At 42.9% G+C, this 26,459-nt stretch overlaps 1 protein-coding gene across 1 annotated transcript; it reads left to right on the top strand.

Moving 5' to 3' along the window:
• The first annotated feature begins 986 nt into the window (after positions 1–986).
• BTG2 (BTG anti-proliferation factor 2) lies at positions 987–3,366 on the top strand. Its single transcript, XM_072137315.1, has 2 exons — positions 987–1,264; positions 1,560–3,366. The coding sequence occupies exons 1-2, from the start codon at positions 1,117–1,119 to the stop codon at positions 1,880–1,882; spliced, it is 471 nt and encodes a 156-aa protein (XP_071993416.1). The 5' UTR covers positions 987–1,116; the 3' UTR covers positions 1,883–3,366.
• The last annotated feature ends 23,093 nt before the right edge of the window (positions 3,367–26,459 follow it).

Here is a 26,459-nt window from a genome sequence, read left to right as displayed (position 1 = left end):
AAAACCGCTGCACTTAAAAAAAAAAAAAAATTGGTCGCACGGGCCATACTCGCATGCACTACGACGAAGACTATGAACTCCGGGGCACCACGGCGGACTTCGGCGCAGCAGCGACACCTGGTGGACATCGGCCGCAGGACCTTCTCCCGAACGCTCATCAGAGAAGCCACCGCTGGAACGCGAATGGACCGCGTAAGTAAATGTGCCCCAATGAGACCAAGTACAGCGTAACACTATATCCGCATATAGACACCAATTATTAAATGTATAGGTCTCACAAACATCAAATGATGAACACCTGGAGGCAATACATCAATACCCACCGATCGCCTCGGCCCGCCCTGGTGGGCGTGGCTTTGTCTGCGTTTTCAAACGCAAAGCGGTGCGTGTGGCACCGGCCTTAGGAATTCTAGGAAATTCCATTTTATATGCTGATTCTGTGTTACGCAGACCACATTGCACATTTTAGCAATCTCATATCTCATTATAGTATTCGATAAGAGTTTTAAAAGGCATTACAAAAACGTATGCGTTTAGTTCAGTTTTCGGAAGTGTAAGCAACTGTGAAAATGTAAATGCTCTAAAAACCCATCAAGAAAGGACCAAGAATGCACTTTATGACTGCACCCTTAAGAAGTTGTCTTATATTCTGAGTATATCCCAGCATATCCTGGGACTCTACTACACTCTTGGAAAGCCAGGCAAAAACAATCAATTGCATTACCTAGCGTTGTCATTATTTGCACTTTATATCAGATGCTGTTTGTTTTTCCTTTGTGTGCAGGAATTTGTTACCATAAAGGCACAGCCACATGTCACCCCTCCCCCGCTCTATGTCGTCTATGTCAACAGACGCGTCCCTGCCACATTCTTTTCTTAGCGCACATCTCACTGATGACGTCATTCTCCGGAGCGTCACTCGCTTATTAGCATAGTAGACGCTGATTGGAGGACTGGTCTCTGGGGACGTGCGGGTAGTAGTGGATTACCATAAATGAACGAGGACTCTACTGTTCTCAATCAGTCTTAGGGAGCAGCAGGACAGCTCGGGGATAGACACCGTAACCCTTACGTCAGCAGTTTGCGGCCTTGCGCTCACCTCCCAGAACAGCAGATATGTCCGTCGGGTCTTCGCAGGACAGACCGTCAGAGACGTTGCCGGAGATCACGGCGGCCGTTAACTTTCTGTCTGGCCTTCTACGGAGCCGCCTCAGTGAGCAGCAGCAGCTGGGCTTCAGCGGAGCCTTAAGGGACACATTAATCGGTACGTTCAGGGCTGAAGGGCGGTTGCCGCGTGCGATACTGCGCAGTCATTGTGGTGGCTCGGCAGGACCGTGACGGCCATTTGCTATGCCTGACATCCAGGCCCTCGTAGTTAAATAGGGTGAATCCATTCTGGATTCTAATTATTTGTTCCCATTCGAGTATGTGAAATGTAATGTACATGGTGCATATGAATCTCCTGTAAACCTATTGCTTCCATATGTGCTCCTTGTACTGTATGATGTACCCCCTATGTCTGTATGTATACTCATCCTGTCTTCCCTTCTGTGTTGCAGAGCATTATAGACACCATTGGTTTCCAGACAAGCCTGCCAAGGGTTCTGGCTATCGCTGCATCCGCATCAACCACAAAATGGACCCAATAATCAGCAAGGTCGCTGCTCGAATAAAGATGAGTAATCTTCTTAGCCTCTTGCCCAAAGAGCTCACTCTCTGGGTGGATCCTTATGAGGTTTCCTACAGGATTGGTGAGGATGGCTCCATTTGTGTTCTCTATGAGGCATCTGCTCCTGTGTCTCGAGGCCCCTTAAACTGCAAGAGCGAGCTCCTGGGGTGTACCAGCGCGCCAAGCCAGTACCTGATGACTGTGGGCAGCTAAACCTGGCACGGGATCTCTACATTTGCTGCTTTTGTATGTGTGAATACCTCGCTCTGGGAGCCATGTTTTCTAATGAAGATCTATTTATATTTTTTAATGAAATTTTTGGATAAACTGAAGTTGTCATATCGAGTATTTTTAATTATCTCATTGAGACATTTATGCACTAGTGCAATATGTACAGCCCATTACCAAACTTGTACAGTATCTAGTATAATGCACACTGCAACATATGGGAAGTTTATATGCTTCTATGTACACTGTTACTTGATTTTCAATGGCCCAGTTTGGCTACTTAGCACTTTATTCTCTGCTTTAAGAAGTGCATCATCTATTCAAGGCACTTACTGCTGGGGGCCAAACTTGTTGCAGTGCATAATGATGTCTGTTGAACAGACAAATGCTTTAGTCCCAGCATTGAGGCCTTAATACCTATTGACCTCTTTCTACAACAGTCAGAAAAATGTTGTTCTGATGTGTTTTCTTTTTGGCTCCATCTTTCATATGGCTGTAGGTAAACTTGCATTGTACGAGATGTTGCCCTTGCCACAGGAGGGTCGCATGGTGAAATGGAACTGGTCACTAATTATCATATAGATTATAAATCCAATTTGGCCATTAGTAAAGGCAATACTGCGGCATAATGTGCCTCTACTGCTCAACAAATTTGGTATTTGTTTTGCAAGATGATTGCACTTATTGAGGGGGGGGGGGGGGGCTTTTATCCTTCTTGGCACACCAGATATGGGGGGGAAAAGCCAATTTATGGAGCATGGCAAAGGTTAAAGCCGAGTCCTATGCCAGGCAGGACCTGGGTAAAAATTCTGAGCGCATGATTGTGTGCTGTAATTACTGAGGCCGGATCCTCTTAGTGTAGCTGGTGCCAGGAGTATTCAGACTGAAATCGCCACCTTAATAAACTCCCCTCATTGTCGAGGCTTACTTGTGCATGTACTGCAGTTGTATGCCATACTGTGTGATGTGTATTTATGACATTTTCCAAAGATTGATAATGAAAAATTGTGACCCCCATGCACCTAAAGTGTCATGTTTTAAAAAACCTTGTGAGAAAACTGCTGCAAGTTCGAATTAGTCTTCTATGTGATAACTGGCCTGTTCCCAATGTTGACTCTCTGTAGATGGTTGTCTTGCACAAATGTATTGCCTCTTATAGTATCTGCCATGCAGTCTAAGGTGGCAGTCTGTCACATGGTTTCATGTCCCCTATGCAAGTTCTGCAAGCAAGATTGGTGCCTTTCTCATGCTGCACAAAGGTGCTTACTGGGCCAAACAGCAATAAAGATTTGCACAATACCTGTCTGCATATCATATGTTTGTAAGAATGTGCCGCATTTTACTGCCAAGCTGTAAAAACTGCCTGCATTTTCATCAACCACTACTTGAATGGTAACTGTTAATACTGATATTTTTGTTACTGGGTGATGTACAGTTGTTACTTTTGTAATAAAAATTAATTTAATGTGGTCATGTTTCAATTTTTATTAAATCCCTTACCAGTGTATAGTAGTTTGTATGGGCTGGCGCCATGGTATATAAAGGTGGATATAAAAGAAGCTGTTATAGATCTTGCACTGCATGAGAGTTTGAGGAACGCAAGGGTGAGCTTTACACGACTATCAAAGTATTTTATGGGAACAAATGACACGGACAATTAAACATAAAAAATGCAACAATGTTTAGAACGATCGGAGCTTGTTGGCTAGTTTTTCTGGTATACAAGGCCTGAAATAATTGAAGTTATGTGCAAACTGCCAGGAATTGTTTTCCCCTCATGCCACTTCCATCATAGCCCACTTCTCTGCCAGGAAGGGCCTGGTGTAGGTAGAATTGTCTACCAGCACAGCCACAAGCAGACTTTATACTAGAGCACGATGAGCTGTCATACAAGAGATCCTTCCCCTGATGTACCATACAGATTGTCACTAAATTTGTGCAGATATCAGTATCCATACCCCCTCACCATGTAGCAGAGATGGTCATGCACTTGTATAAAAATACTGGCATTAAACCTACAACATGTAATATAATAGGAAGTACAACACGTAAAATGAACAGCTATACCAATATTACTCAGATACACATGGGCTTTGTTCTCCCACATGTATATCACCACCTATAAGTGGTGTGTTCCTCACTCTTAAGTCTGTAGTGTTGTTTTTTTGTTTTGTTTTTTTCTTTTTAAAAATCAAAAGTTTGGCTGTTTCTGGATAATGGCCTTTTTCTACCATTAAACAGGTATTCCAACACATACAAATTTCTTATGTACTCAGGATAACAAATTAACACTGTCTAATTCACTGTTATTAACAAAAAACACCATTTCACAGATACAATTCCAACCTGCCTAAGTCCAATTTCAGTTTCCCCTGGATCTTCTGACTTGTCAGCCATCTTGCTTTTCTGTCTGATGCTGTGGAGCTGAGCTGCTCCCTGCCTCCTGCCCCATCCCCCTGCATTTCAAGAGGAGCTCACACTGACTTCCAGCATGCAAACATGACATTGTGAGGAGAGTTAGAAGCTACAGGCAGATAAGTTCTTTATCTGGGGAGGAAGGCACATCAGATGTAGGAGAGCTGACTTTGTCATTGTCTGAACAATGTTCAGAAAGTGTATATAAACGTGTACCCTGATAATCTTACCACATTGTCGGCACACAGAACTAGATGGATTATAATGTGACTGCTTATAGAGTTGCCCATGCTCTGGGATATTATACTTCTCATCACTGAGTTATAGGTGCTAAAACGGTATAGTATTGTAAAGTAAGGGGTTAAAACTGATCTTTATTGTGTAAACATCAGGGGATTGAAATTTGCGAATTTTCTTTAGGGGGCAAACACCCTTAAGTTGTAACTTGCTGATTGGTGGGGCTCTCATCACTGAGACTCCCACAAGAACTGGGCTCAGATGTGTACCCTGAGATGACTGGAGCATGAAGCTTATGGAGATTGCCGAGTACTGTAGTCCTAACTTGCCTCGCGGGAAAACCCCTTTAAAAGTTGAAGGTTACCTCTTGTATATTAATGTCAATAAGGAATGGAAGGTGCCAAAAAAGTTTACTTTCCCTGCTCTGGCTCTCACTTCACATGTCAGGCTGTTACAGCTATGTTGAAGGGGGGGGGGGGGGACATGAGACACGTTTCAGCCGATTACTGGTTGGGCCATGGGATGTAACTTGACATCCTTTAGTGTTGCTGATACAGAGTGGGTCTCCCTGCCCCTGACAGCCGGAGTACTTTGGAGCAATGTACGTACACTTTTTTTTAAAATTTTTTATATATTTTCAGCTTCTCTGGCAACAGTTATTTCCAGGATTCCTGGAAAACCCCTTTAATGGATATCTGTCTCCATATTAGGGAGTGACTTAAATGGGTATTCCCATTTTGGCAAATTAATGGAATTTTTTGTATAATGAAAAGTTATACATTTTTTACAATATACTTTCTGTATCAATACCTCACAAGTTTCTAGATCTCCGCTTGCTTTCATTCTGTTGAAAACTTCCTTTTACACTTTCAGTGGACAGAAATCTGACCCTGGTCACATAGGTGCACAAATCACTAGTATCACAGCGTAAACAGAGCCGTGTGGCCATGGTCTGATTTCTGTCCACTGGAAATAAACAACGAAGCTTCCATTCGAATGACAGCAAGCAGTGTTCTACAAATCAATGAGGAACCGATACAGAAAGTATATTGGGAAATTATATATCTTTTCATTATACAAATAATAACATTATTTGCTAAAATGGGAACACCCCTTTAACCACTAGTCATGCCTGTAATATTAAAGGAATTATCCGAGTTCCGGAATAACTTAGTGGCGGGCTATTTAAAAATAATAAACGTGTACTTACCACCTCCGGTGCAGCTGATGTCCCACGCCATAGGCCAGTGATGGTGAACCTTTAAGAGACCGTGTGCCCAAACTATAACCAAAATCCACTTATTTACCGTGAAGAGCCAACATTGCATTTTAAGCATTAACTTATTGCTACCTGTTCTTCACCATCTATCAATCGTATTGGCCCCTTGAGGCCACTAATACAGTTGAAAGAAGGAGGGCACATTCAGACTCTCATTGTAGCTTCTCACCAGGGTCTCTCTGTAGAAGAATGGTGGGTCCAGTCGGATGACCTACAAAGATACTGCAGTTCTATCAACACCTTCTCACTTTTCCCGCAGTTCCAAACAGCCAATTAAGTGTTGTTTTAAAATAGCGCTGATTGCAGAATCTCTTAAATTGCCTGGATCTGCAGGAAGATTTGATGGATTTGGTCCTGTTTAGTGAGCTCTGTCTTGGGGTCAATGGTCTGAGTGCCCACAGAAAGGGCTCTGAGTGCCACCTCTGGCACCAGTGCCATAGGTTCGCCACCACTGCCATAGGCCATCTGATCCATGCCCCTGTTTGTTTACAGGGGCACAGAAACTGCGCACAGGGAGTTTGTGTTCGGCTCCTCCCATCCGTGGCGCGGGACATTGGCAGCGCCGGAGGAAGTGAGTACACGTTTATTATTTTTTAATAGCCCGCTCTATTCCTAAGTTATTCTGGAACTCGAATAACCCCTTCAATGGCCACAAACTGGCCAATATTGGTACAAATTGTAAAATGGGAATTCTTTATGGTAAATCTCACTCTACGCCAGGTGCATTTATATTGTGCTGAGGTTGGTACGCTGTTTACTCTCCAAGCACTGCATGTTGGCATATGTTCAGTGAAGCATGGGCTACAGCTGTACATGCTGGTGGGTTAGTGATCCCCAAACCCAATCGTACTTTAGGTTTTACTTGCTGCACTTTCAAGTACTATGGTTCAGCTTCAGATATCGGTATCCAAAAGCCTTTGTTGATAAAGTTGTTGTAGTCCACTGTCACACCATGGTGGTCATACAAATGTCATTGCGTTTTAGGTGCCTGACCGTAGTTCTTGGAGGCCAGTGCGCCGATTATATGACCTGTTGTAAAGAAGGGGAATTGGTGAGCTGGAGGAATCCTCTATGTGGATGTTTTACTTGATATCTGTGAGATAATGTGGATAGCAAATAAATGTCAATCCTGGGTACACCTCTAACTATTTTGCTGTGAACTACATGGACTGTAGAAAAGTTTGGAAAGTGCCCTGTCACTGCTTCTTTATCAGTCACAGAAGTTGAGGATTTGCAGGGTGGAACAATACCCTTCCCCAGCAATCTATATTTTAACAGTGGGGGTGGGTGTCTCAATGAAGTAACTTCCAATCTTACACGATTGTTCAGCTCTATCCTAATCCACTGTCATTCTCTGCAAAACTTCTACTTTCTTTTGTCTTCCCAAATTCTGTGTTCTAGTATGAGTAATCTTTTGTATTGATCTAGAAAGCTATACATTCTGTATACAAAGCACATTGCAGCCACTTCCTATTGGCTCTCTGTTTTTTTTTTTTTGCTGTCTGTGGCCAGTCAGAGACCAGTCTACTATGTATCCATGGGATTAAGCAGTTTCTGCCAAAAGTTATTTGATGACCTTGGAAACAGCAGGCTCATGTTTATGCATGGACGATTCTGACTGTATGCTGCATAGAACACAACATGAAAGGGGAATGAATGTTCATGAAATAGCTAACGTGCAGCTGTCATCAGAATAGTCATCTGGTAGGAAAGCAGTTTTAAGTTTTGCTTTTTGTGCTATTAACAGCCGTGTCAGTGAAATAAAGCTTATGTACATGTTTCAGTACATGTTTCACGGTGGCTATTTTTTTTAAACCACAGAAAAAAAAAACACAATTTTTTTGTATACACATTGTCGAGACATGGATTTTTTTTTTCTCAACCAGTTATATAATGTTTATCTAGATTTAGTGTCCATTCAGATCACATTTTTCCTGTGGATCAGTGTGACAGATCAGTTTTGTATTATTTAACATTGACTATAATGTTTAAAAATGGATCTGTTTTTTTGAGCACACAATGGTGGGTGAGAATATGCTTTTCTTTCCAAGACGGAAAAGGAACCAAAAACGGATGAAAAAGAGGGTCTTTTGGGAACATTAGACTGCACTAAACCTATATAGACACATATGTGCATGCATGACATTGGTTCTTAAAGGGGTTGTCCAGGATTTAAACAAGTGTTTTGAATGGCTGGTGAGGAAGGGTGGGCTGAACCCCCCTACCCTTAAAGCTCATGCAACGTATGGAGCGGGTGTGTGCACCAGTGGTTGGAATGGCCCTGACGGCTTCTGTATACAAACACACTGATGTACGGCACGGTGGATGGATGGGAGTGCCAGAGGAGGTGAGTATAATATGTTTTTTGGTTTTTTTTACCCCCAACTCATATATAACATTTGTTTACATCCCATACAACCCCTTAACCCCTTAACGCTAATAACCGCGGTCGGTGCTTGCAAAGTCGCCGGCGGCGTTTAAAAAACGGTTGCCATGGTATCCTCGGGTCTTCTTTTGACACGAGGCTACATTGGCTAAAATTGGCTTAGTGTTGTGTTTGTAGGTGTATATTTCAAAAAAGCCAATTAGATGATTTGACCGTGTTATAGAAAGGGTTTATGAGATAGAACAAGACCATTTTGGTATAATGCATATCAGACATCACGAATTTATACCCTTTTTTATATCCGTAGCCCAATTTTGTGTATCATACTCGTGTATAAGCCGAGTTTTTCAGCACAAAAAATGTGCTGAAAAACGTCCCCTCGGCTAATACACGAGTCAATACTTAATATATATACTTAAAAAATATTTAAAAAATAATAAACATATACTCACCCTCCGGTGGTCCCGACGTGCAGAGCTGCTCCCCTGATGTCCGCGCGGGTCCTCTTCTGGCTTCCGCGCTTGTCTTTTGCTTCTCTAACTTCGCGTCATACTAGGAGCTGTCCGGGGGAGAACAATGGCGGCGCCAGGCATGAAGTTAGAGAAGCAAAAAGACAAGCGCGGAAGCCAGAAGAGGACCCGTGCGGACATTGGGGGAGCAGCGCTGCACGTCGGGGCCACCGGAGGGTGAGTATATAAGTTTTTTAACGCTGGGCAGGCTGTATACTACTGTGGGCAAGACGGTAGTTTGATATGGAAAAGAATAAATACAGGGCACAACTCGCTGCTTCCATATTTTTGGTTTTAGGAAAACTTACATTTAAAGGGCATCTATCACCAGATCAAGGATTGTAAACCAAACATAGAGACATGCTGGAGCTTCAAAAATGAGGCAAATTAGCCTGAGGGCTATGGAGCCTGTAGTCCCTCAGGCTCATTTGCATAATTTTAAAAGCCTTTTTTTCTGTAAAAACCAGGGCATAAGAAGCTAAAAGATGAGTAGATCCTGCCAGAGGGGGCACATACCAGTATGTAATTGTGCTTGATTTACAATCTTTGATCTGGTGATAGATGTCCTTTAACATATTGTGTTATCCCGCCGATCGCTGCTGGCAAAGCTCCCGTGACGTCATCGGGGAGCGGCGATCCGTTGCCATGATAGCCTCAGGTCTGACGTCATTTGGAAGTCATTTGGGGCGCACAGTGAAAGCTGCAAAATCTAAGCCCACAAGAAAACGGCCCAAATGCTTTTTTAAACCATTTTCACTGCATTTGGAATTTTTTTCTCGCTTCCCAGTACACAGCATGTAATATTCAATTCCATCATTATGAAGTGCAATTTTTTACACAGAAAACAAGCCATCACACAGCTCTTTTACGTGTAAAATAAAAAAGTTAAAAAAGTTAAAGATTTTTGAAGGAGTGAAAAATGGAAATGAACAAACAAAAAAGTGCCAGGTCATTAAGGGGTTAAGTAAGTTTAAGTACATTAAGTAAGAAGTATAGCAGTAAGGGTGCCTTCACAAATCCCTATACATCTTTATCCCCCTCTCTCATGGCTGAAGACATAACAGATGGTTGCAGCTTCCTCACAGCTACCAGTTGCTGCCCCCTCAGACAACCCTTTGTATAAACAAAAGAGCAAAATTCTGTGGTATCCAGGGAGAGAGGCGTGGGGGCTCACATTCACACTCGCTGTGGAAGACTTCACCAGTCCATCTGCTAAAACCAAGACACAAAGTTCCTTTACTTCAGAGATTTAACATTTATTTTTTTAACTCAGTTTTGTTCTTCCCTTTCAGATGCTCCTCTTTTCTAGGTAGTCATGAACTCTGATTTGTATATTTTCTACTATGGAAATTTTCACATATTTTGCTCTTACAAAAATCACATTTGAACATTCAAAGCTTCATCTCCTACAAGCTGACCATACTCATACGAGAAAAGTCAACGGGTCCTTAATAGAATTTATAGCTATGTGCACACTCCATTCTAAGAGCAAGGTCAGCCTTATACCTTAGCCTTATAGCCTTTTACTTTGTAATTAATCCAGTTTACTATTTTTAGCTCAGATTTTCTGTCCAGAAGCAACCTGACCTGTATATTGTGTAGAATCTAGGTGGATGCAATTTACAATATATGGTAAGTTACTCAAAATTGTGACCTAATATTTGACAGACAAGGGAATTGCATCTTGTTATACCTTTAACAAAAGAGTGAATTCTAATGTAAACTTAATATGATGTGCATGAGACCAGTTTTAGGATTACACAAAGGGTTTAGGTCCTTTAAACTCCATATTTATTCCTTGTAGAAGAATTACCACTTATAGATTACAAACAGTCATGGTTGAAATCTCACATACTGCTAAGAAAGAAATTATGGAGAAAGATTAGATTACTGTGTTTGCATTTGAAACACTCAGTGTGGACAATTTTGATGTGCAAAGTACCGTAGTCAAAATGTAGCCCAGAGAAACATTGTTGTGTAGTCAGTGATTGATTTGAAGAAAATAAGAGGGAAATGGACAAAGGGAGGCGGGAAAGGCAAAAAAAAGCCCTGCGCACACCCATGCCAGGAGGGTGAAGAAAGCTGTTAAACTGGAATAGAGAAAGGACAATGCAGGTAAGCTAATGAAAGCGCACATTCAGCCGGCAGGGAACCTCTACACAAAGCAAAGCTGAGTTTCTCGTCTAGAATGTAAATTTAAGGAAATTTAAGTAAATGCACAGGTGCTCAGTATTACTTAATTCAGACAATGAACATTATTGATTACAAAATACTTTGTATTGAAGATATTGTTGTGTAAAACGATGAAATATGTTTAAAAGGATGTAAACACATTAACAATGCTTGACAAATCATACAATCAATTGATGCAGTTAATGAAAAGAAAATGGGGCACATTTACTTACCCATCGGGAGGAGTTCACAAAAAGTGCATTATCCGATGACAATGCTCTGTGCTGTGATTCACTAAGATTGTGCGCCCAATATCCTGCATGTGTCGCTTCCCCACGCTCAGGTCCGCCAGAGTTCACCATCTTCTTCCTGGTGTATGTAAGTGCATTGGATTATGACACAATTTGAATGTTAAATCCTGCGCTAAGTCCGAATCACTCAGATCGTCCAATGGCCCGATTTCTATCGCATGAAAGCCAGCGCAGCTGCACCAAAATCCGATCACATGCCACACAATCCCCTGATAAATACATGTTAGGGCGTGCAATCCCCGAAAATGTAGGAAAACTCGACTAAAGTGCAGCCGCGGACCCTTAGTAAATAAGCCCCAATGTATACAAACAAGAAACGTGATAAAAACACACGGCTGCCTAGTCACTATTATTTTCCTTACACAGTTTTCTCATACAGCAGAGAGGAAATCAAGAGCAATATATCAAAATACATATACGGGTGAAGTGTTAATGTGACTTCAATGAAAATGACATTTAGTTTTTAGTGTTGACTCTAAGCAGTTGAAAAGTAACCATCTATTGTTTCGTTTCCAGCACCTCCCCCCACTTAAGTGATTTAGCAGGACCACTTTGACTCCATTACAGACAATAAAGGAGCTGTGTCTGCAGACTTGGTGTCAGGATGTCAAATTTCGCATCTTGCAGTTCATGGAGTGATAAAAGCAAGCAGCTACCATAGTAGTTAATAGTGTTTGCCTGTATCAGTCAGTCGTTAGTTCTTTACTAGTGATGAGTGAGCGAAAAGCGCACAATTCAGGTCCATATCGGATTTGGTGGGTTTCGGAACCCTGATGGCAGAACAAGCGCTGCTGTCCATGTTCGAGAGTGGGTCCAAGCAGGTCCATGTTCGGGAAAAGGCATCAAACTGCTGAAGCAGCCAATCAAGCAACTTACAATCTCTGAGCAACCACAGGCATGTTCTTTGTAGGCATATCTGTGATTGGCTGGGCAGTACACGTGACTCTTCAATATAAGATCAGGACAAGAGGCAGCTAGAGAGAGGTTGCTGCTCTTCAAGGGGTCAGTCAGATAGAAAGGACTTCTGAAACAAAAGCAATAATAAAAGGTATATGCTTAATGATTATTAAGGATATTATCTTGCAAAGACCAGACAGGAAAATTAGCATTTACTGCATCATCCAGCAAGATCCTAGCAAGGACACATGCTTCTGTTTGTAGTCGTTTAGTAACCCTTCCAATATTTTCCCCACAATGGAAGTTGAGCTTAAAGGCCTATAATTGCTTGGTTGTAGTGCCCTTATTAAATATTGGCACCACATTTTCCTTGCGCCGGTCACTTGGCACTGTACCAGTCAATTGAGAACATTTGAGAGCAATAACAGAACTGAATTCTTTAAGAACTCTGGGATATAACCCATCTGGTCTAGGAGCCTTGTACAAATTGATTTTATTGAGCTTAGATTGTCTACATTCATTTCAGCCTAGTATATTATATAGGATGCATTACCCGCACTTGGACCACCCACACCAAATGTTCTTTCCTTTATTGTATAAACGTAGCTAAAAAATAATAAAAAATAAACCCCACCCTCTATTGGTCTCCAGTCACCAAAGCCCCAGTATAGGGGTTCCACCTGCTCTGACCTCTTTTTTTTGCATTTATATACTTAAAGGGGTTTGCCCCTATCCTTCAGGTAGGGCCTAATGTCCTGATCGTGGTGGTCTCAGAGATGAGACCCCCATGGATCACGAAAACTAGGGGTCACTTTATGAGAGTAATGGAGCAGACAGCTGTGCATGACCATTCTGCTCCATACATCTCAATGGAGCCAACGGAAATAGCTGAGCGCCTTGTTTTCGTGATCAGTGGGGTTCTCCTCACTGAGACCCCCACCGATCAACAAGTTAGGCCCTATCCTGTGGATCATCATTGAAGGCTCTCCGGAAATTCAACTTGAAATTTTTCAATCCTGAATTCCCGCAACTTAATTCCTGGAACTTCAACTTTGAATAACTGGAGTGCTTCTAACTGTAGTGAGTGTAAGGGTGTCTAATTTTCCCATTACTTATTTTACCACAGGGAGAAAAACTGGGTCTGTATACCTACATGGCCTTTAACTGCAGTGAGAGGACGGGTTCTGTTTTTTCCTTTGGTTCTTTTAACAAAGAGAGAATAACTGGATCTGGACAGTGAGAGCACCTATAACTGCAGTGAGTGGAAGGGTTCTGATTTTTCCTTTGCTTCTTTTACCACAGAAAGAATAACTGGATCTGGACACCCAGATTGCCTTTAACCGCATTGAGAGGAAAGGTGTCTGGTTTTTCCATTGCAACTTTTAAGGGGCTTGCCAATGAAAGAAAATTCTCAAATTTCAATCCCCTAGTGATGTTTACACAATAAAGATAATTTTTAACCCTCTTAAATTTTTCATATGTCTAGGGGCAACCAAAATTGTGTTCACCAGTACTGATAGAGACAGGTTGAATTATATCTGTGAAATGCTGTATTTTTGTTAATAACATTAGAGAATATAATATTTTGTTATCCCGAGTACATTTAAGAAACTTGTTTTCATGGGGATACCCCTTTAATCCTCTATGTTAATAACTGGGTGTGAACACTCAGAGAATACTCAGAGCACCTTTGATCACAGTGAGAGGAAGAGTTTGTGGTTTTCCCATTGCTTCTTTCACTGCAGAGAGAATAACTGGGTCTGCACACCCAGAGTGCTTTTAAATGCAGTGAGAGGAAGGGTTTGTTGATTTCTAGAGATGAGCGAGCACTAAAACTCGTTATTCGAGACGAACTTTTCCCAATGCTCGAGTGCTCGTCTCGAATAACGAGCCCCATTGAAGTCAATGGGAGACTCGAGCATTTTTCAAGGGGACCAAGGCTCTGCACAGGGAAGCTTGGCCAAACATCTAGGAACCTCAGAAAAGGATGGAAACACCACGGAAATGGACAGGAAACAGCAGGGGCAGCATGCATGGATGCCTCTGAGGCTGCTTAATCGCACCATTATGCCAAAATTATAGGCAACAGCATGGCCTTGACAGAGTGACCGAATGAGGCTAGATAGCATCTAAAACATCCAATAATTAACCCTGACACTATATGGGACGGCATGCAGAGGCAGCGACAGCAGCGGCAGGCTAGAGAGTGTCATGGCGACATACCCTAAATGGACTCAGGCTTCACCAAAGGAGGTGAGCAAGAAGCGCTGAAATGATTTCCTATGTGAACAAAAGGTTGACGGTATATTTAGTCGATAACACAGCATGGTGGCGACATAGTGACCAAGTTCCATAACGTATCTGGGGAAACACCCGAAAAATGAGCCTGACACAGCTCTTTTGATAAGGGGACGACATGTGGAGGCAGCCATGGAGACAACTTCCATGATTAAGAGCGACAGTATGGGTCATTTATATTGCGCTGCTATGATTGCAACTTCAGGTCTCCAGCATGGCGGCGACAGATGGGCCGAGTTCCACTATGTATCTGGTGAAACACCTGAAAATTCTGCCTGACACAGCTTGTTTGATAAGGGGATGATGTGCTGCATATCCTCTCGTGCTCCAGCTTCTGGGGTATAGAGAGCTGAAATGAGACATTGGTGGACGCTGTGGAGGATCGTGGAGGCAAAATGGACAGGAAACAGCAGGGGCAGCATGCATGGATGCCTCTGAGGCTGCCTAATCTTGGGATGGAGCTGGCGGTCCACTGCCAGGCGAGATTTCGCCTGTCCAAGCCCCTGTCTCTCGGCTCCTCCCCACCCAAAATGGGCCTGGGGGCCAGAAGCGTTTACTTTGAAAAAATTATAATTTTCAAAGCCGGCCGGGTCGTTTGAATATTTCAGCTAGGAATAATGGAATAGCATAGTGGTTCTATTTTTAATTGTTTTTACGGAAATGGTTCCATGATTAAGAGCGAAAGTATGGGGCATCCATATTGCGCTGCTATGATTGCAACTTCAGGTCTCCAGCATGGCGGCGACAGATGGGCCGAGTTCCACTATGTTTCTGGTGAAACACCTGAAAATTCTGCCTGACACAGCTCGTTTGATAAGGGGACGATGTATGGAGGCAGTGAACTAGTAGTACTGCAGTTAAAACTATGTTAGTTGTTATAAGCGTTCTTATAAGTTTGGGATATGGCGGGTGAGGGAAATGTAAACAGATGCGCAAGAAGCGCTGAAATAATATCGGTAAATGATAAAAGTTTGCCAGTATATTTTGTGGATTAAACAGCAGGGTGGCAACAAAGTTAACAAGTTTGATGTGGAAGCCATGAAAACAACCCAAAATTCTGCCGGACACAGCTCGTTTTATAAGGGGACCATGTATGGAGGCAGTGAACTAGTAGTAGATTAAAGGTGCTGCAGTTAAAACTATGTTAGTTGGATCTTGAGATGGAGCTGGCGCTCCGCTGCTAGGTCGAGCTTTCGCCAATCCAAGCCCCTGTCTCTAGGCTACTCCCCAAACAGCACTTCTAAGAACCTTTTGTATAAGATCAAGTGTAGTAGCGTTCTTATAAGTTTGGGTTATGGCGGGTGAGGGGAATGTAAACAGATGCGCAAGAAGCGCTGAAATAATATCGGTAAATGATAAAAGTTTGCCAGTATATTTTGTGGATTACACAGCAGGGTGGCGACAAAGTTAACAAGTTTGATGTGGAATCCATGAAAACAACCCAAAATTCTGCCTGACACAGCTCGTTTGATAAGGGGACCATGTATGGAGGCAGTGAACTAGTAGTAGATTAAAGGTACTGCAGTTAAAACTATGTTAGTTGGATCTTGGGATGGAGCTGGCGCTCCGCTGCCAGGCGAGCTTTCGCCAATCCAAGCCCCTGTCTCTAGGCTACTCCCCAAACAGCACTTCTAAGAACCTTTTGTATAAGATCAAGTGTAGTAGCGTTCTTATACGTTTGGGTTATGGCGGGTGAGGGGAATGTTAACAGATGCGCAAGAAGCGCTGAAATAATATTGGTAAATGATAAAAGTTTGCCAGTATATTTTGTGGATTACACAGCAGGGTGGCGACAAAGTTAACAAGTTTGATGTGAAATCCATGAAAACAACCCAAAATTCTGCCTGACACAGTTCGTTTGATAAGGAGACCATGTATGGAGGCAGCTATATGGACGACTTTTGGAGGCAGCTATGGCGATGAAGTGTGGAGGTAGCAATGGAGACAACGTGTGGAGCCAGCTAAAAAGACGACATGTGGAGGCTGCTATGGAGACAATTTAATTTGGATAGTGCCTGTATGTGGCAGTCCAAAAAAGTTTTCAAACCAGAGGAGCAGGTAGGTGGTCCTCCAGAAAAATTAAATAAATTGAGTGCCTGTATGTGGCAGTCCAAAAAAGTTTTCAAACCAGAGGAGCAGGTAGCTGGTCCTCCAGAAAAATTAAATAAATTGAGTGCCTGTATTTGGCAGTGCAAAAAAGTTTTCAAACCAGAGGAGCAGGTAGGTGGTCCTCCAGAAAAATTAAATAGATTGAGTGCCTGTATGTGGCACTCCCAAAAATTGCTTAAAACAGAGGACCGTGTAGGTGGTCCTCCAGAAAAATTAAATACATAGAGTACTATAGCTAGAGCCAGATGGCCCTGGCAAAAAATAGCCAGTTTCCTCTGCTTTAGTGTACAAAGAGGAGGAGAAGGAGGACAATGAGGAGGAGGAGTGCATACATTATTCAGGTTGAGCTTCTTTCACCTGGTGGAGAATCAAAATCCGGAGAAATCCAGGCTTTATTCATCTTGATAAGCGTCAGCCTGTCAGCGCTGTCAGGCGACAGGCGTGTACGCTTATCGGTGATGATGCCACCAGCTGCACTCAAAACCTGCTCGGACAACACGCTAGCGGCAGGTCAGCTACATACTCCCTCACCATCTTTCTGTAAAGATCATCCCTACTCTGCCGAGACTGGGGACAGGTGACAGTGTCTTGCTGGGGTGACATAAAACTGGCAAAGGCCTTGTAAAGCGTACCCCTGCCAGTGCTGGAAAAGCTGCCTGCTCGCCTACTCTCCCTCGCTACTTTTCCCGCAGAAGTACGCCCTCTGCCGCTAGCGCTGTCAGAAGGAAAAACTGTTTCAGCTTGTGCACCAGGGCCTGCTGGTATTCATGCATTCTCACACTCCTTTCCTCTCCAGGGATGAAAGTGGAAAGATTTTGCTTGTACCGTGGGTCCAGGAGAGTGAATACCCAGTAATCGGTGCTGGAATAAATTCTTTGAACGCGAGGGTCACGGGATAGGCAGCCTAGCATGAAATCTGCCATATGCGCCAGAGTCCCAACGCGCAAGAATTCACTCCCCTCACTGGCCTGACTGCCCATTTCCTCCTCCTCCAACTCCACTTTTTCTGCCCATACACGCTGAACAGTGAAGGACTGAACAATGGTCCCCTCTTCTGTCTCGCCAACATTCTCCTCCTCTTCCTCCTCATCCTCCTCCACCTCCTCCGATATGCGCTGAGAAACAGACCTAAGGGTGCTTTGGCTATCCACAAGGGAATCTTCTTCCCCCGTCTCTTGTGACGAGCGCAAAGCTTCTGACTTCATGCTGACCATAGAGTTTTTCAACAGGCCAAGCAGCGGGATGGTGAGGCTGATGATGGCGGCATCGCCACTGACCATCTGTGTTGACTCCTCAAAGTTACTCAGCACCTGACAGATATCAGACATCCACGTCCACTCCTCATTGTAGACTTGAGGAAGCTGACTGACCTGACTACCAGTTCTGGTGGAAGTTGACATCTGGCAGTCTACAATCGCTCTGCGCTGCTGGTAAACTCTGGATAACATGGTTAATGTTGAATTCCACCTCGTGGGCACGTCGCACAACAGTCGGTGAGCGGGCAGTTGGAGGCGGCGCTGCGCTGCCCTGAGAGTGGCAGCATCTGTGCTGGACTTCCTGAAATGCGCACAGATGCAGCGCACCTTCGTGAGCAAATCAGACAGATTGGGGTATGTCTTGAGGAAACGCTGAACTATGAGATTTAACACATGGGCCAGGCATGGCACATGTGTCAGTCTGCCGAGTTGCAGAGCCGCCACCAGGTTACGGCCGTTGTCACACACAACCATGCCTGGCTTCAGGTTCAGCGGTGCCAGCCACAGATCGGTCTGCACCGTGATGCCCTGTAATAGCTCTTGGGCGGTGTGCCTTTTATCGCCTAGTTTGAGCACCGCCTGCTGTTGCTTAGCGATGGCACTGCTGCTGTGCCTAGAGCTACCGACTGATGGCACCATGCCCACGGATGGTAATTCGGAGGAGGAGGTGGAGGAGGGGTGGGAGGAGGAGGAGGCATAGTAAGCCTTTGAGACCTGGACCGAGGTAGGCCCCGCAATCCTCTGCGTCGGCAGTATATGAGCAGCCCCAGGGTCAGACTCGGTCCCAGCCTCCACCAAGTTAACCCAATGTGCCGTCAGCGATATATAGTGGCCCTGCCCGGCAGCACTCGTCCACGTGCCGTGGTCAGGTGGACCTTGTCAGAAACGGCGTTGGCAGGGCTGGGACGGCACATCGGGAAAAGTAGTGGCGGCTGGGGACCGAATACCGAGGGGCGGCGGCCGCCATGAGGTTTCGAAAGGCCTCGGTCTCTACCAGCCTATAGGGCAGCATCTCCAGGCTAAGCAACTTAGAGATGTGGACGTTGAGGGTTTGGGCGTGTGGCTGGGTTGCGCTATACTTCCTTTTGCGCTCCAGCGTCTGGGGTATGGAGAGCTGAACGCTGGTGGATGCTGTGGAGGATCGTGGAGGCGAAGATGGGGTTTTCGCACGGGAGGTGTTTGGGCCGGGGTCCTGGGCAGGGGGCTGACTAGCAGATGACACAGGGGAAGGAGCAATGGTGTGCCCGGCTGGAGGTGAACAGGCTTGGTGCCATTGAGTGGGGTGTTTAGCATTCATATGCCTGCGCATACTGGTGGTAGTTAAGCTAGTAGTTGTGGAACCCCTGCTGATCCTGATTTGGCACAGGTTGCACACCACAGTCCGTCGGTCATCCGGTGTTTCTTTAAAGAACCTCCAGACTTCTGAAAATCTAGCCCTCGCCACGGGAGCTTGACTACGAGAAACATTTGGTGCTGATGCACCAGCTCTGGCCCTGCCTCTCCGTCTGGCCCCACCACTGCCTCTTCCAACCTGTTCTGCTATAGGACTCGCCTCCGTCTCAGAAGCACTGTGTTCACCCGGCCTATCAACCCAGCTTGGGTCTGTCACCTCATCATCCTCCGATCCCTCAGTTTGCTCCCCCCTCGGACTTCCTGCCCTGACAACAACATCACCACTGTCTGACAACCGTGTCTCCTCATCGTCCGACACCTCTTTACACACTTCTTCCACTACGTCAATAATGTCATCATCACCCACAGACTGCGACCGGTGGAAAACCTGGGCATCGGAAAATAGCTCAGCAGCAACCGGACAAGTGCTTTGTGACTGTGGGAAGGGTCCAGAAAACAGTTCCTCAGAGTATGCCGGTTCAAATGCCAAATTTTGCTGGGAGGGGGCAGACTGGGGGGAAGGAGGCTGAGGTGGAGGAGCTGGAGGAGTTCTGATTTCGGTGACATGGGTGGACTGCGTGGAAGACTGCCTGGTGGACAAATGGCTAGAAGCATTGTCCGCAATCCACGACATCACCTCTTCGCACTGTTCTGGCCTCAACAGTGCTCTACCACGAGTCCCAGTAACTTGAGACATGATGAACCTAGGGAGTGTAGCTCTGCGGCGTTCCCCTGCTCCCACATCAGCAGGTGGTGTCTCACCCCGCCCAGGACCACGGCCTCTGACCCCTGCAGTAGTTGGACGCCCACGTCCACGCCCTCATCCTATACCCCTAGCCCTCAGGTTAAACATTTTTCAAATTAAAGTGTAAACTTTAATTTTTTTTTTTTGTGTTTATTTATTTATTTTTTTAAACAAAACGATGCTATCCTATTGCTATGACTAGTTTCTAACCTACACTGACAGCACACAAGTGGATTTTGTGCTGTGCCTGATGACTTTGAGTTATAAAAAGAAATAAACGTAAAAAAAAAAAATCAGCAGACTGCCTAATTCAAATCAAACCCCTAATAAATTGTCCCACTTCGGTGTTTGAGGTGGATATGCGTGTCACTAAGAGCTAAACACAACGGTCGCAAGTCTCCCAGCAAATTCCTCACAATATGGTACTAGCTGCACTACTAATGCCAGCAAGCCCAGCCACAAGCAAACAAAAAAAAGGAAAATATAACGCTATTGTAGGCCTAATTAAGCCGTTGGGGTTCTCCTATGGCTATTTTCTAGCCTACACTGAAAGCACACTGCTTTGCCAGATTACTTTGAGCTATAAAAAGAAATAAAGGTAGAAAAAAATAAATCAGCAGACTCTGCCTAATTCAAATCAAACCCCTAATAAATTGTCCCACTTTGGTATTTAAGGTGGATATGTGTGTCACTAAGAGCTAAACACAACGGTCGCAAGTCTCCCAGCAAATTCCTCACAATATGGTACTAGCTGCACTACTAATGCCAGCAAGCCCAGCCACAAGCAAACAAAAAAAAGGAAAATATAACGCTATTGTAGGCCTAAGTAAGCCGTTGGGGTTCTCCTATGGCTATTTTCTAGCCTACACTGAATGCACACTGCTTTGCAAGATGAGTTTGAGCTATAAAATGAAATAAAGGTAAAAAAAAAAAATAAATCAGCAGACTCTGCCTAATTCAAATCAAACCCCTAATAAATTGTCCCACTTCGGTGTTTAAGGTGGATATATGTGTCACTAAGAGCTAAACACAACGGTAGCAAGTCTCCCTGCAAATTACTCACAATATGGTACTAGCTGCACTACTAATGGCAGCAAGCCCAGCCACAGGCAAACCAAAAAAAAGTAAAATAAAACATTATTGTAGCCCTAAGAAGGACTGTTGGGTTCTTGTAGAATCACTCCTGCCTAACACAATTCTAATAGAACACCCTAACGCTTTCCCTGACCAGCAGCAGCTTTCTCCCTAACGGCATCCAGACAGAGAATGATCCGAGCAGCGCGGGCAGGGACTAGTCTATTCCAGGGTCACCTGATCAGGCCAGCCAACCACTGCTATCGACGTGTAAGGTTACCACGTCATGCTGGGTGGAGTGCAGAGTCTCCTGGCTTGTGATTGGCTCTGTTTCTGGCCGCCAAAAATTACAACGGCGGGAGATGCCATTTTCTCGAGCGGGCGAAGTATTCGTCCGAGCAACGAGCAGTTTCGAGTACGCTAATGCTCGAACGAGTATGTTCGCTCATCTCTATTGATTTCCCATTGCTTCTTTTACTGCAGAGAGAATAACTGGGTCTGAAAACCCAGAGCGCTTTTAACCACAGCGAGAGGAAGTCCCATATTTAAAACATTCATTTCAGTCTTAGGTAATAAAGTTATCCACAGATTACATATTAATTACCAGTTTGTTTTCAACTTCCCCACATTCAGAGATGTTTTCGCTGCGGGTGGTTGTTTGGACCTTGTGAATCTTCCTTTTGGAGCATCTTTGTTGCTGTTGCCTGCCTCTTCTGTTTTTTTTTTTTCAGGTATTTTTGTGTTGCTTTTGGCCAAAAGAACAGAGGAGTTTTGAAGAATTCGTCATTGTAATATTACATTTTTGCATCTCTGTCTCTGATTTTGTATATAGCCTTAATAGCCTTAAAGGAAACCTACCACTTTACAATGACATTTATAAGCCAAAAATATCTTGCAACAGCTCCGGGTGAGCTGATGCTGGAGCATATCTTATATAATAATAATAATAATAATCTTTATTTATATAGCGCCATCAAATTACGTAGCGCTTTACAAAGCTATTTGCATAAAGCTCTGTAATCCGTGTAAAACAGTATTAAACGTTATATTCAAACCACCCTGTGGCGCACCATGCGTGCTCCTTATTACAAGGTGCCGGAGAGCAAATTTTTATCGCGGCCGGCTTCACACGTGAAGTTGCGCAGGCGCAAGTGTGCCCGAGAGCTCGGTGACGTCACCGGCTCTCCATCACCTCGTAATAAGGAGCGCACACATGGTGCGCCCGGCTATATAGTGGTGCGCCCAAGGGCGGTTTGAATTTACCGCTTAAAACTGTTTTACACGGACTACAGCGCTTTATGCTCACCCTGAGCTGTTGCAAGGTATTTTTGGCTTATAAATGTCATTGTAAAGTGGTAGGTTTCCTTTAATGGCCCCTCTGCCATTTCCCTGAATCAGTCTCATCCTTATATGTCTTAAGAAATTTCAGTTTTTTTTTATCATTTTAATCCTTATATTCAGCTGGTGAGAGTCAGTTCTTCAGCTGTGTATCCAGTTCAGCAATCTTAGAAGAACAGCCTTTTTTTGGAGAAATTCAATGTTAAATAGCATAACAGCAAAACAAAATTTGTTACCAATAAGTTCTCATTTAGCACATAATTCGGCATGTTGGGAAAACATGGAGAGCAAAAAAAGAGTGAGCATATCCCTCTCAGAATTCTTTGAACTTTGTAAACTTTTGCTAATGTAAAGAGATTTAATTCCATAGTAATAAAATGCTTTTTTTTCATTTTCCCATTATTTATATATAACGTCCACTGTTGGTTTATAAAAAAAAGGCACTGTCCCGCTGATTTCTACATATTATCCTTGCTACATTAGTGTCCCTATAAGTAAATGTGCCTGCTGATTGATTTTTAGGCTTACTTAATTTATCCATAGTAAAGAAGCGGTTAAACAAAAGCATTTATACCCCCTTCTGTGGTGCACGTTTTAGGACCCGTAATTCCAAAATAAAGTGACTGGACAGCACTTTCACCTTATTGTGTAAAAAGATGGGTGCACGCTAATTCTGGCCCACATAACTGTAACATGTGAAAGTGAAGAAGGAAATAGCACTCCAAAATTCTTCAGTAGGTGTTTTTTTTCACTAAGGCTTAACAGAGATGTTTCAACTCAAGTCTTTTTAATGAGTCTTTATGAAGCAAAAAAAAAAAAAAAAAAGTAAAGTGATCTCATATATATATATATATACCCCATAACCTGCGACCAATTAAATTAGCATGTCATAGTAGCATATATAAGAAAACAATGAGTGTTATCTTTAGTAACAAATGTGTCAGTACAAACCATTAGATATACAAGCGGGTGAGTTGTTACATGTTCAGAAAAGGCACAAGTGACTAGCGAGTGGCTGAGCAATGCTCTGTCTTTGATACAGCGCATGCTCTGTCTCTATGTTAATTTGTTTGATGCCATCTGTATCTAACCATCCAGCAGGAGCAATATACTACTACTGTGCATGTCCGGTAGCCAAGGATACAAAATGCTAATCTCTGTGTCGTGGTAACAGGCGAGAAGAGTTAGTATTAACATGTACCTGAAATTTGGTCGATTGAGACTTCCTCACACATTTTAGCTGGTGGCATAAGATCTTTATGTTTAGCTAAATACACATACACTTGCGAGTTGGCATAGTTAATCTATATTAACTATAAAGCAGTTTTTAACACCTCGTAATACTCCACAATACATTATACAGGATGTCATTTAAATCGAAAAAAAAAAATCAAATGCTCCCATAGTACACACAGAATACTCTTGGAGCATTTGATATTGTATCAGTTTAAACAATATCCTTTATAATGTATTGTGAAGTATGTATTATGAGGTGCTATAACTGCTGTATAGTTAAAGCGTAACTGTAAAGCTGTAGTGATTTTTCCAAATTATTATATGTGATTCCCCCTTTGAAAACAAACAGAATGATGCTTACTTTGTGCTATTTGTCCTTTTGTTTCCAAAGTTATGGCATTTTCTGTTCTGAAAGTGTTTGACAAAAATCTTTCTCATCTGAGGTGAAGTGGGCGGAGACTAATATCTATCAGTCTATGCCCTCAAACTGTGGCCAGATAACTTGCCCACATATCCCATGATCCCTTGTGTTCTCTCTCAAAGTAATTAGTTTCCCACAAGTAAATCCACTGAACACTGTATGTATATGTATATGGTGACAGCCTGGCAGCTTCCATCACATGGAACAGGTAATAAGTTACATGCAGTCTATAGCCTCTGCTGTGTGAGCACTAAGGGTTAATAGCTTATCTGCACAGAGCTTACACTGCCAATGACAATTTGGGGGAAGGGAGCTGCATGAAGAGCAGAGACAGACAGAGAAACTTCTGTAGAATCACAGACTGGGATGAAGGGACAGATAGGGAACAGGGAGATTTTGTACCTCGCTTTTCTTTGCAGGAGACATCTGTATCCACTATTCAGCACAATTCCAGCACTGCTACATTCACTGTCACATGGCCTCCCCCCTCCCAAGAAACCATAGCTTGTTTATACTTTGTTTCTCTGACGGACTCCAGGGCTTATCAGCACATAAAGAGGAGGCATCCATTGCAGCACTAAGGTAATCTGAAGGGAATAGCAAGGAAACTGCTGCATATAGGTAATAAAGAAAATAGGCAAAGTTGTTTGACATATCAAGAGTTATTGATTTTGGAAAACAAAAAAACTGTTACTCTTCAATACAGATGTTTAATCTGCCATGCAAATTAACCTACCTAAAATAAATACTTAATTAAAAACTTTGATTAAAAAGCATATATTAAACGATCTATTGGGAAACATATATGCTACTATCCTCATCACACAAAGTGAGTCCAATGAAGCCCTGCATATTCAGTGGTTACTTGCATTGCCCTGCCTACTGGTTCCTGATTGACTGGTCTCACTGCTACAGAACATGCTGCGGGAACATGTATGTATCTGATCACATGAAATCACAGCTGCCTTCATGGAGTAGGGAGGAGTAAAAGTCCATGGAGGCAAGTTGTGGTCATGCCATGATACTGCTATGTAATCAGATACATACATGGGGTAGATGTTGCAAATGTACGGGTTATGTAAGGTAGGGACCTTAGATAACCCTGGTCATATGACATGCTGAGAACAGGAAAAATACAGATGGAAATGTCTTCTGTATACAGGTAGTAAGGATAGGATGTGCTGGTTTTGAACAAAAAATAGTTTTTTATTGATACTGGTGTCTCAAACAGCACAGCAAGTTTCGCTGTCGCAGAGAACCCATTTTTCACATGGGCAGAGACTACAAAGTAAAAAGTAAAAGTACAGGCTTTACTTCATAATAGTTACATAGTACAATAGAAATACAAGATATAATTTTTCATATTGGTTGGTTCTACATAAAGCAATCAGTATCAGATGTAAAAGTAAAATGGTACTGAAAAATCCCATAAATAGAAATGGCAACGGCAAAAACTTAATACAATACAAGAATTATTTAGAACTAACATAAATACATGTACAGTAATAGACAATGAATAAATAAAACACAACAACATGTTTAAAAACTGAAATATTAAAGGTTAAAACAGTGAAGGCTAAATTCATAATTCATTATGATGTACAGGTGGAATAAAAAGTAGATAACCTGATGCTTGGGACAGTGAGATGTTTAGTGGAGTTATTAGTGGAGTTATTAGCAGGAAAACGTGAGACATACAGCATTTCCCACACCCATCTAATCCACAGGGAAAAGTTTTGTCCTGTCGGCGAGAAACAGCTTTCCCACCACATTCAATGCGCAGGCGCAGGTTTTTTGTCCTGTCACTGAAAACTAAGAAGACACTCTACTGGTGGTTACTATACCACCACACGCCATTTTGAGCCATTCCCCCTACTTCTATGATTTAAAGAGCATGTCACTACTATGAATCTATTGGCTTTGGGTATAAGTCTCACTGTCCAACACATCAGGTTATCTACTTTTTATCCCACCTGCACACCTTGCATATTGTTATGAATTATGAATTTAGCCTTTATGTCACATCATTATTTATTTTTCATCCTTGTTTCATCAAATATTTCTTTATTGATAATACCTATTTATTAACATTATATACATATTCACCATTTTTAAAAATTAGCTATCTTTTGAGTTTACAGTATTTACTGACTTATCTTGTTTTATTTACTTATTCGTTGTCTTTTACTGTATATGTATTTATATTAGTTATATTATAGTTATATTAGTTTTAAATAAGTGTTTGCCGTTGTCTATTGTATTTATGGGATTTTTCAGTACCATTTTACTTCTACACCTGATACTAACGTTTAATGTAAAAACCCCCTGTTCTTAATTTTTATGTAGAACCAACCAATTTGAGAAATATCTTCTTATTTTTTATTGTATTACTTAACTATTATTAAGTATAGCTTGTGTTTTAACTTTAAAGTTTCTATTCGTTTGAAAAAAGGGTTCTCCGCAACCCTGAAAAGCGTTGTGCTGTTT

This window comes from Engystomops pustulosus, chromosome 2 (genome assembly GCF_040894005.1).
Source record: "Engystomops pustulosus chromosome 2, aEngPut4.maternal, whole genome shotgun sequence".
NCBI classification, from domain to species: domain Eukaryota; kingdom Metazoa; phylum Chordata; class Amphibia; order Anura; family Leptodactylidae; genus Engystomops; species Engystomops pustulosus.
Note: the sequence above shows the minus strand (reverse complement) of the source record. Positions and strands in the feature narration are given on the sequence as shown.

Bases quoted from the DNA above. Each gene is read 5' to 3' on its own strand.
- BTG2 (XM_072137315.1), top strand. From the start codon at position 1,117: ATGTCCGTCGGGTCTTCGCAGGACAGACCGTCAGAGACGTTGCCGGAG. The intron at 1,265-1,559 runs GTACGTTCAGGG...TCTGTGTTGCAG, and splicing joins CTTAAGGGACACATTAATCG to AGCATTATAGACACCATTGG.